Below are 11,817 nucleotides of genomic sequence, written 5' to 3'. Positions count from 1 at the left end.
TATCTCCTGGGATCAGCGGATTCCTGCCTCCGTCTTCCTGCTGCTGGAAGAGGCCCGCTGCATGAATTATGCAGCTGTGAGCTCAGGGCCACTGGCTCTGTTGTGAGTTCAGGCCAGATGTCCACAGTGGAACCGGAGCCCATCTACTCCCCATCCTCATCCCATTTCAGGTGTCCCAACGAGGCCAGCACGCACGGCGGCGGCCCAGTCTCCAGTTACAGGCTTCCAGCTTCAGGAGGGAATTCAGCCGCTCTGACCAGCGTGTGGACCAAGACTAGACCTCAGCTCCTTCACAAGTGTCCCCCTCTCTGTGCTCCACTTGCACGCCTCTCTTTTTTCTCTCCCTCTCTCTGCTCTCTCTCTCTGCTCACTCTCTGCTCATTCTCTGCTCTCTCTCTCCTCTCTCTCTCTTTGCTTCTCCCTCTCCCGGTTTCTTGCAGCCTTCACGCAGAATTCCAGAAAGTGGTCCCAAGAGATGGTGAGTTCTGGAGAGAACGGGATCCTTTCCCCACTGAATGACAGGCTGTATTAGAATTGTTGGGGTACCGTCCATGCGTCCTCATCTCCCTCCAAAGTGTTGGGGGGGTCCCCTATCCCGTGCACCAAGGGCATTTTCCACGTGGAGCTCAGACACCAGCCTCACCAGGGTTCCTGGCTTATAAAAAAGGGTGAGGTTTCTCTGCTCTGGAGACGCTATCTGAGTTTTCAACATCCTTACCTGATAAGGATGTTTCTCTGACATCAACGCAGAGAAGCAGCCTAGGACAGTGTGTCTCCCTGGAACCCAGCTCTGGGCTTTGCATCCAATTTAATTTTTTTTTTAGCAACGCCTATGAATTGTTTTTATAAGGAAATATCAGGGTATGGCCCCACACAGCGGAGAATATAATTTTTTTTTTTTTCTTCCTGGGATACTTTTTACAAATTTTTTTTCTCTTTTATCTTTGTGCTATCGCTTGTCTGATCCCGTTTTATTTTTTTCCAAGCAAGAAGGTCTTTCTTCAAGGTTTGGAAAGCATGAAGCTGCATAGATGAAGATAGATGCTTTGACACTTATCCTTTCATAAGTCATGTTGTTCAGTTGACTACACCTTGTCCCAACCATGTGAACAACCGTTGTGAACACTGCCCCAGCAGCCTGGTAGTTGAAATGGGGGTGTTGTAGGTGCTGTTAATTAAGAATTGCAGGGTGTTACAGGGCTGGTTGTTGTGGAGAGATGCCACCAAGTTGAGTAAGACTCACAGTGACCCTCTGATCTCCACGATGAATAGCTTCACCTGAAAAGATATCTTGAAAACCTTGTTGATGTTAGTAAGACAGGATAACACCTGCCACCCTCCCACCCCACGGGTGTCTGAGAGCAAATGCATTACTGTTGGACAGAGAACGTCGAAGGTTGAAAAAATGGGAGCTGACAGTGGACTCTGGTGTGGACCTGGTCACTCTCGGTGGTTCAAGGTCACGGTTGGTCATGAGTAAGAGGCCGTGAGGTTCCAGGACGTGTTCACCGAATGCAGCTACCATGTTTTATTTATTTAGTTGTTGGTTTTTGCACTTTGATGTTGGTTTCTGGGCTTTGTGGTTGGTTTCTGGGCAACTGGACGTGAGGAAGTGGGTAGAACTGGTGAAGGCCCCAGACTGGTGTCCACAAACAGGATATCGCTAGGACATACAACTGCGTGCCAGTGTTATACTCGGACCCTGGGCCCTTTGCAGAAAAGAGAAGCAGAAAAATTACACAGTCAGTCTTGTCCTCGTCAAGACGCCTGTCTCGCCTCCTCCTAGAAGATCCACCGCCTGTCTTCTTGGCAGTGTCAACGTTGGTGTCTTGCTGTGTCAGTGTGAATGTTGGTCCCTTGCTGAGGCCACATCTCTGCCCTGTTCCAGGAGCCCATGTTTGTGGAGGATGTGTTTGTGGTCTTCAGCCAGGAGGAATGGGCCCTGCTGGACACCACCCAGAGGGACCTCTACAGAGACGTGATGCTGGAGACTCTGAGAAACCTGGAAGCTGTTGGTAAGAGTAGTTCAGACACGTGGTGGTCTCCTGGGGCCAGCGAGAATGCTTTGAGGCTGACAGTCGCCCTTGTACGTGAGTTGGAGAAACGGACATCAGCTGTTCAGTAGAACAGGGGAGGTGGGTGCTTGGGTCGGGATTCCCGTGTCCCAGCTTCTCTGGGTTTGGAGGGTACATGAAGGCATGTGGTTCCTGAAGGCACACAGTTCGAATCCACGGGAGAAAGATAGGTCATCTCTTCCTCTGTGCTTGATAAATCGCCTCTGAAAATCCAGGGCAGGGTCAGCTGTGGGTGCGTTCTGACCCAGCACGTTGCAATCAGTCCAGTAGAAAACTCTCCTTAGGGGTTAAAGACGTTTCTGACGCTAGTAATGCATTGTCAGAGAAACCATTTATGTTTCCCCCCCTACATTCTTGGCCCCCCAAAACCATGGGATTTTTCATTATTTTGTATAATTTTTTTCTTTTGCACTTTTTTCCCCTCCCCTATTTTATATGTTAACCATATAATGAGTCAACCATCTAGTTACATAGGTTGTGGTTGTTGATTTTCTTCAAGTCAACCACGACTCATAGCAACCCTGTCAACAAAAGGCCTCTATAACCGTCAACATTTATCAAACTTCATAGAGTTTCTGGAGGCAAGTTGTTTAGGAAGTGGACGACTTCTGATAAAACCTGGTTATGCCTTTATCATTCTAAAATCTCGTCTGGGAGTTTCCTCATAGTTTATTTTTTTTATTAATTTTAATGAACGTTTACAGAGACTGGATTTCCATTCATTCATTGTTGCACTCTTCTCCCTACCCATCCTCCACCCCCAAGTTCACTCTTCTCTTTGAAAAGTAAAATTATTTCATTGCTATACAATCCCTCCCCTCAAGTCCACTCCACTATGCACTAGCCTTCATTCTGGACTCAGTAATACCTAATCATATATCTCTTTTACAGTTCTCTCTCTCATCTGTTTCAGTAGTAGTGTACATCATTCCTCCCCTCCTTCTCGGTCTTCCCTTAACCCCGAGGTCAGTCCCATTTTACAACAGTGGCCCTGTGCAATATTTGTCCTTGTACGATTGAGATATTTCACTCAGCATCATGTCCTCTAGGGTCACCCATTTTGTATAATATTGCATGAGTTCCTTGTTTTTCAGTGCAGCGTAGTAGTCCATTGTGCGAATAGACCACAGCTTCTCTAGCCATTCGTTTGTTGATGGGCACTTGGGTTGTTTCCAGCTCTTTGCTATTGTGAACAAAGTTGTAATAAACAAGGGTGTGCATATATCTGCTTGGATGGCAGACATGGTCTCTTTGGGGTATATTCCCAAGAGTGGAATTGCTGGGTCAAATGGTATCTCCATTTGCAACTTTTTGAGAAAGCGCCATCCTGCCTTCCACAGGGGTTGGAGCATCCCCATAGTTTCTTAACTCTCACCAGAGCTCGCCAAGAACAAAATGCATCTGTCTATGTTCTTCGCCACCTTCTCCCCTAAGAATCCTCTTTCTTGTTACGTTTCATGTTTATGAACCTCGACTTCAATTGCTGGGCCAGTGTACCAGAGTATTATCGACCGTGAGAAGTTACCCCGTGATTACGGGACCACGCAGTTCATGAAGACCCACTTCTGGTCCTCCGGGTTGGGAGAAATCTCCAGAGTTCACGGCGGTCAAGGTCGGCATAAGAATCGGGGCGATCATCTGAGGTGAGTGTCATAGTAAACCACAACCCAAATAAACAAACAAACGAAAGGCCTAAGGTGTTTAGAAATTAAAATATATGCTCATATGTGTTTGTTGATATGCTAGTCTTTTGCACCAATTTCTAGAGGTTCAGAAATGGCCATTATCCAAACAAGGCAGCGTACTTGGTGAATCATAGCTCTTCACTACTTGGTGAATCATATCTCTTCATTGGTGCCCATCGCTCAGAGAGGATGCTGTCTGTGTTTCTTCCTCCAACCCAGTGCTGGATTCAGAATGCCCAGAGCAGACGCTGTCCCTGGGGGTTCACGGCACAGCCGTGTACGAACCACACCACTAGAGCTGCAAACAACCATTAAACAACGTTTGTGGGTGTAAATCCGGTGTTTCTGGTGGTTCCCTTTGGCTGCACGCAGTTGAGTGCCTACATTGGGGGCAGCGTTCAAATCCACCCTTGTTTCCACTGATTTTCTCCTATTCCCGTGCGATTTGCAGCCACACAGACACAACGGTGGATGGTCAGCCCCTGAGTCCCTTGCAGCTCTTCACGGGCTTGAGATTTGAGTTTGAGACCCTATAGTCACGTAGCTGTAAAAGGATGAGTCCAGAGAATGACCCCAGTAGAATGTTTGCCTCCCTGTGAGTGAAATGCCAAGCATTTTGACAACCTCGTTTTAGACACTGTCGCCTCCCCCTCTCATCTTTTACAAAACGACTTAAGCATCGGTTGGTTGTGTTTCTGATCCACGACTTAAAACAGTGACAACACGAGACACAGCGCAAGGCAAAACCCCAAGCCCACTGGCTGTGTTTGGGAGTGCCAAGACAGGAACAGGTTTCTTCTCCGACTCTCTGTCGCTCCTTTTTCCACAGGGCTCCTGCAGTTGAGTTCCTGCGTGACGGCAGCCAGCCGGCAAACACCTTCAACCAGATTTCAGACGTTCCCGTGCTTCGAAGCGGGCCCGTGCAAGCACATCTCTCGGCGTGGTACGGGTGTGCAAAAGGCTACGTGGATCCCCCATCATCGAACCATCAGGCCCCGTGTTTGGGGTGCCAGCCTAGGCAGCACAGGGATGTCGGTGAGCCTGGCGGCCGTGCCCCTCAGCTGTCTGTCCCTGTCAGAACGTCGCACGGAAAGCCGGCCCAGACGTGCAAGGTTTGCGGCAAAGATTTGTCCTGTTGGGCAGCCCTCCGGGGTCCCGTGAGGACCGTCGGGGGCGATGCGTGCTTTCAGTGGCTCGCCTGCTGCAAGGAGTTCTGCAGGTTCCCACCATTTTTCCCTCCCGGGCCCGATCGGAGCGACCGCTGTCCAGAGCACGCCGCAGCCTTCCCCTGTCCACCTCCCGTCCTCATGCTTCGCAAGACCTTCCACGTGGGCCGAGAGAAGCCGTACAAGTGCACCGAGTGCGGCAAGGCCTTCACACAGTCCTCCAACCTCACCATCCACCGTCGCATCCACAGCGGGGAGAGGCCCTACGCCTGCAAGGAGTGCGGCAAGGCCTTCCGCTGCTCCTCGCACCTCATGACCCACCTGAAGACGCACAGCGGACAGAGGCCCTACGAGTGCACCGAGTGCGGCAAGGCCTTCAGCCAGACCTCCACGCTCACCCAGCACCGCCGCACGCACAGCGGCGCCCGGCCCTACACGTGCCACGAGTGCGGCAAGGCCTTCCGCTGCTCCTCGCACCTGTCGCGGCACCGCAAGACGCACGCCGCGGACCGGACCCACGGCTGCCAGCAGTGCGCCAAGGCCCTCGGGGACCCCGTCGCGCTCGCCGCGTACGGGCGCAGTTAACACGGACACAGAGGCCTGCCTGGGACGCGTGGAAACCGGTCCTGGAAGGGATGCTCGCCTCTCGCCCTGCCCAGACCTCGCGTCATGTATATAATGCACCCCAGCTTGGACGGAGAGGGTGTGAACGTCAGGAGGGGGAGAAAACCGGTCGTCTACCGTCAGGTGGCCTCTCTCTGAACAGAGATGAACTTGTAGCGCAGAGAAATCTGAGACCCCAGCTGCAGGGGAGAGCGTCCAAGTGTTCTTGAAGATCTCACGAAATGGAAGGATTAGAAACAGAGAGAAAGCAAGCGAGCACCACACACAGAGTGCACGTGGTTGGGTGGTCACGTCTCAGCTCCCTGAGATGCACACATGCACCTGTCACGGCACAGAGGCCCTTAGGATAAGGAACGTGGACAAGGCACCCAGCCACCCGCCCACGATGCCACTGGTGGGATTCACGGTGCAGAGGTCCTGGGACTGCAAGGAAGATGGGAAAGGTGGGAGGCATTCCTCAACTCTCTCATGAGAACTCAAGAATGACGAGACGCCTTGGTGTCGGGAGTGGAATAGCTGGTCTTTGCTGGCATCATGTGCTGCAGAAGGTCTTCCCCGAGGACTGCAGGGAAAACATTAAAAGTTTGTCGGTGAGTTAAGATGGCAATTCCAGCTCCATCAGACAGTCTTCCAAGCTATGTTGTGTTTCAGGGGGGGAATTTAATACATTTCAGGAGACAAAGGCCACTTCGTGGAACTCTGGGGCCGTCCTGCCTGTTGACTTTTCAATGCCATTTAAATATAAACCTTTCTGGAAATCTTTCGCTGTTACAAATAATCCTCAAAGAGATCACCTAGAAGTGATTGTTGTTTCTCTATTGTTTTTGATGTTAACTGTTATTCCGTTCCCATGCGATGAGACGCTCTTACCTTTGGTTTCGTATTTCGTACGCGTATTTTGGTTCTGAGTGTAACTTTAAACTCCCTTTATGAGGAGTCCATCCTAGGTTGATCCGTCTCTGTTACCTGGGTTTAACTCTTACTGCAGTGTTTTCCAAAGAATATTTTCATTCTATGAACCTCACCTTCAGGGCTAGGCCTCAGTTTCTCAGAACATGAAAGGTGGAGAGACGTTAATTGAATTTCTTTCTTCTGTGTACATTTGTTGAAACTGGACGAGGCATGGCGTCCCTGTGTCTCCCCGCCCCTTATTTATTTATGAAATAGTCTGTGTGTGGTGAGCCCCCAAGATTGATGACAGGCGAGCTGTTCCCAAGTCTCCGTCTCCGTCGGCTTGTCTGTCAGCTGGAGTGGTTAGCTAACGCCAGTGCGTGAAATGTCTGTCTTTGTCTGTAGTATTTAGTGTAACTTTCTATGCATTTAAGAAAAAAACGACAGGAAAAGAAGGTCCAGATCTTTGGGAAGAAGAGTTCCTCTGTGTCGCAGGCTAGAACATTTTTCAAGTTAAAAACAAAACAAGAAAGAAACACTTGTGGTAAAAATAAATGCCTTTTACGTAATAATAAAATGATAATACTACTACTAGTACTTCACACGGTAGCTGGTACACTCCTTTCTCGGGTTGTTTGAGATCCTTGTTAAAACATCCTTTTTTTTCTGCCCATCTCCACCCATATGGTGTAGCCTCCAGACTCCCTCAATTCTATTTTTTTTTTTATGTTTTTTGTATTTTATAAGAACCACGAAAGCACAGGAATGAGGGCCACGTGGTGAATGTCTTTCCAGAAACCCCATGAAGAGTCAGGTGCAGCCTTTAGAGGGAAGCTTTGCTCTGGGGCCAGTGGGCGATGCCTTGGTCCTGTGCGGCCTGGAATGATTGTCCCTTCCACCCCTCAGGGACTCCCCAGAGCACTGGACAGCGTCCCCCTTGAGCCGTAGTGAGAGATAAGGCCAGACCCTGAGGCTGTGGTGGGGACACTCATCCCTTTAAACTCTGGGTGCAGCCTCTCTGCTGTGTGAGGCACTGAGAGACCACTCCTGATTGATGGCCGTCATTTCTGTCCTCATCAACTGCCCATCCACAGAGCCGGCCCCTTCTCTGTCCGAGCATCTTTGGCTCTGGACGGCTGGTGGGAGGCACAGCCCACATTGTCACTCCTAAGGCCTTTTGCCTGTTCTTTGACCAGCTTGGCTTTATTCCTATGAGTTGTGATATCTAGAACTCAGGGCGCTTCTCAGGTCCTGCAAAGGCCTGGGACTAAATAAAGCAATCCAAACCAGCTCTAGTCTCGTGAAGCTTGCAACATAGAGAATACAGGGTCGGGGTGGTGGTGGTAATGGTTGCTAGGTTCCATCAAGTTGCCTGTGGCCAGATGTCCAGTAGCTCTGAACTCTGATGTATCTTGAGCCAGTCTCACTGACTTCCAACACTCTTACCCCTATTATCTCATTTACCGTATCAATCCATCTCATCCCGGGTCTTCCTCTCCTGCCATGTCCCTCCACCCTTCCCAGCATCATGTTTTCTTTCCTGTACTGTAATCGGAGTCCTCTGGTGGCCTATTCCGGTGACCGAAACTTGGAGCCTCCCCAGAGGTTCAGATCCGCTTCTCCACGCACCCGCGAGATGAGCCTTCTCCTCCTGTATGATTTACAGCCTTGGAAACTTGGCGAGGGGTCGGCTAGAACTGGGTTTCTATTCTGTGATAATGAGTCTTTATACGCCGAGAAGCCCATAGAAGAGGGATCTTGATTTGTAAGACCCTTTGCGGATGTCGTTTTATGTATAAAGTTTGTATTTCAGTTGGACGTTTGTAACCCAAGAACTGCCTGTGTCTTTTTAGCCGTGTTCCTTTTTCATCCCTTTTATTTTATAAATTTTAGTCGAACTGCATCAGAGTTTAATAAGACCTCCCTACAACTTGAATAAGTTTCTGTATTTTCTGACGGGTCCTCATTAAAACGTGTACGTTAATTTCTGCCAGTGGTCACGTATAATTTCTTTTTCTTGCCCAAGCACCAGACTGAGATGTTTCTCTGAAAAATCGTGGCCTCTAATTGTTGGGAGGTACACTCAAGTCCACTGTGGCTCATGGCAATGCTTTGGACGACACATCTGAACCTTGACCTCTCGTGTTCCATCGTCATCCCTGTCCTCTCTGACCTTCTCGAGCCTGTTAAGGACGGTATTTGCAAAGCTCTGTACAAACGCTGTGTACAAGTGTGTATGTGCATGCGTGCTGCTTCTGGAAACGTGGCTTGTGTCGATTGCCGTCAAGCACGACTCATCGTGACTCGAACAAAAGACCCAATGCCTTTCCATAAGTATCGTCATTTCTCCAAGTTCACCAGCGTTCCAGAGGCATGTGGTTTAGGAAGTGGATGCCACTCCTGCTTCTGGGAGCAAACACTGTCCACATTTGGGAAACCAATGAGATCTGATATTCTGATATTCGATACAAACTTCATCACAGCAAACCCAGATCACTTGATCGTCCACATTGACAAAGAGCGATGTACAAGGTGGAAGAGTGTTCCTCCAGATATCACAGCACTAGTTTCATTTTGCAGGGCTTAACCGTCGACTACGACAGGGACTAAGCTTTGGACAAAAGACCTGATCTCTGTTGTAGATCTCACATAATTTCCGTACAGAACTCTGTCATATGATTCACATCATTTCTGTACAGCACTCTGTTCCAGAACTACCTTCATTTGTGTTCCTTTAAAGAGTTTAGAGAGTTTGTAGCTTTGAGAGATTATAGAGTTTTTGGAGAGTTTGTAGAGCTTTTGAGAGTTTGTAGAGTTTCCAGAGGCATCCAGTTTAGGAGATGGATGTCACTCCAGCTTCCCGGCATAAACCAATATAGAAGCTAAGCCTACCATTGTACATAATAGGTCGCCATTACGGTATTTGATAGGACTATGGTACAGGGGGCAGCATCACAGCACCATCAAAGGAACTTGGCCACACAGTAGGCAAAGATGTGCCTGTTAAAATACTCTTGGACACAAGACGCCTGCGGTGTAAGATATGACAATGTACTTCCATAAGCAGGACTGTCTTCAAAAGCCCGGTGGGGTTAAATCCCTGTGTTCTGTAAGATAAACGAGTATTGGACGTATTTTGACAGCTCACAGAACTTTGCTCAAGGTACTGGGAATGATTTGGGAATTTTGAACAAGCTTCAGTGCCGGTGAAAAGCAAGATGCAATTCCTCCATGAAGATAGAGTCTCAGGCGTGCCGTCAAATGCTCTGTTCTTTTTGGCTTTATGGCTTTGGGTCCGCTCTGCAAGGCTCTTTTTTTCTTGCTGATATTCCCTCCTCCAGTAAGCGTGTCCAGAGGTGTTTGACTCTGGCTTTGTGGGACGGCATTCCCAAGTCTGCCCTGGCCCCGGTGAGTCTCCAGTTCTCCACGGTTGGTGCCACTCTCACGTAGATCCGTGTCAGCCTGGCACAGGAGTCTCTGCTCCTGAAAAAGGCCACTGGCTTCTGTCTTCTTGCTCGTGGACAGATTCCCATCCTAAACAGGCTCTGTTTGAACCTGGCAGGACAGATGAGTCCTATCAGGTATCATTTATAGACTTTATTGGCATGTTCTTGTAGCAATGGACGGATGGTATCACCAATTCCAGGGCAGTGCTGGTGGCCCAGTGTTAAGCTGTGCTGTAATCCCAAAAAGCACGTTGTTCAAATCTACCAGGTGCTCTGTGGGAGAAGGATGGGTAATCTCCCTTTGTGTGATTTTTCTGCTTCTAAAAACCCACCAGAAGGTCCGTCCTCGGTCCGTTCTGACTCTGGCCCACAACCACCACTAACTCCCTAGCTTATTTGATCCACCACTCACCTGTCATTTCTCACTATGTAGTTTGTGATTTAGACGATGAAATTAGTATTTCAGGTACCAATCAAGTGTGGTACGTTTCAAGGGAGTACACGGATGTCTTGGAGAAAGTGCAAGCAGGGTCACCCTAGGAGGCCCGGAGGGGGATACTTTGGTCTCACATCCTTTGGGGCATGTGGTCTAGAGGGACCAGTCCTTGAACGAGGACATCCTGCTGAGGAAGGGTCAGAGACAGAGAGGAAACCTTCCAGCAGACGGATGGTCAAGGTGACTGCAGCCATGGCTGGAGTGTCATCAGAGACGGCGAGGGCAGCACAGGGCTCTGATCTGTGGTTCACAAGGTCGTTATGTGTCCTTGTCAACTTGAAGGATGATGTCGTTAACAAAGAACAGGGGAGGAAACACTTTGCTAGGAGGGCGGTCAAACTGAGGCTGAAGTTGCAGGAAAGCTGTAGAACCCTTCATGGGCTGACGTCTGGCTTTGTAGGATGGAAAGGCAGGAGACAGTTCTCAAGTCATCGGAAAAAGTCCAACCAGAAATCGTGTTTAGACACACAAGAGTCGGCATGAGTCGTGGTTGACTCACCGGCACCTGACAACAAGAGTGTGAACTCCTTTAACGAGGTCTGGATGGACCTGTCTCTGGAGAAGGACATCATACTTGGAAAGGTGGTGGAAGGGTCAGAGTGAGAAAGGAAGACCCTCAAGCAGTTGCATGGACATCAGGGTGTAACAAGAGACTCAAGCTTGGGTTCGCACGCTAGCACGTGGCCTGGTGGGATTCCGCATCAACACGATTTGCGGCTTGTGTCCTCTACAAATCACAAGGATGAGGGGTCCAGTGTGCTTCCTCACGTATGCCCAGGTCATGGTCGGGGACCTTGCGTGGCCCAGTGGGTCAGGAGTTTTGCACCACCAGCCCCAAGCCAGGTGGCCGGGATCCCCCAGGTGCTGTGTAGGAGACAGACAAGCAGTCAGTCCCCCCGGACTGATGGACAGCCTTTGAAAACTCACTGGTCAGCTCAGTAGGAGGACAAAGTGACTGACACACTGTAGCAACGGCCTCAAGTGTGTCCGAGGCAGTAAGAGATGGCACAGGATAGAGAAAGGTCAGGATTTGGTGGTCAGAGGGTTGCAATGAGTTGTACTCAATTTTTTGGCATTCAAGAACAAAATAAGACGCCAGCTGACGGGAGTAGTTAACGGATGGCAGTGTCCCACCCCACTGTTCTGGGTACAATCACATGTAAGCATCATGCGGCTTTACCAGGGACTGGACTGTCAGGAAGAATAAAGCCAAGCCAATGGGTGTCTATGCACTAGAACAAAATTCTATTAAAAAAAAATCACAAATGAACAAAACAGAAATTGAAATTTGTTGTGTAACAATGACAGACTCTTTTAAAAGACAAAATCAAAGTATGGGTGGGTGGGAGGAAAATGTGAAACAAAAGCACAGAAATCCAAGTTCTTGGTTAACTTTTGTTTAACCATCAATAAAAATACAATTTGGTGCAACCA

General features: G+C 49.1%; 1 protein-coding gene across 1 annotated transcript in view; it reads left to right on the top strand.

The window, feature by feature from the left end:
• The first annotated feature begins 1,894 nt into the window (after window positions 1-1,894).
• The window catches only part of LOC102865924 (zinc finger protein 77-like), a 14,031-nt gene continuing 4,108 nt past the window's right edge, over window positions 1,895-11,817 (top strand). Inside the window, exons 1-4 of the mRNA XM_006903178.1 lie at window positions 1,895-2,015; window positions 3,568-3,718; window positions 4,590-5,495; window positions 7,205-7,226. Of these exons, the coding sequence (XP_006903240.1) occupies window positions 1,895-2,015; window positions 3,568-3,718; window positions 4,590-5,495; window positions 7,205-7,226 (1,200 nt within the window). The remainder of the gene's footprint in view (window positions 2,016-3,567; window positions 3,719-4,589; window positions 5,496-7,204; window positions 7,227-11,817) is intronic.

The sequence above is a fragment of the Elephantulus edwardii genome, unplaced genomic scaffold, assembly GCF_000299155.1.
Source record: "Elephantulus edwardii isolate Elephantulus edwardi_28Jun2011 unplaced genomic scaffold, EleEdw1.0 scaffold00529, whole genome shotgun sequence".
NCBI classification, from domain to species: Eukaryota; Metazoa; Chordata; class Mammalia; order Macroscelidea; family Macroscelididae; genus Elephantulus; species Elephantulus edwardii.
The sequence above is the reverse complement of the archived record's forward strand: the minus strand, read 5'-3'. Positions and strand labels throughout refer to the sequence as shown.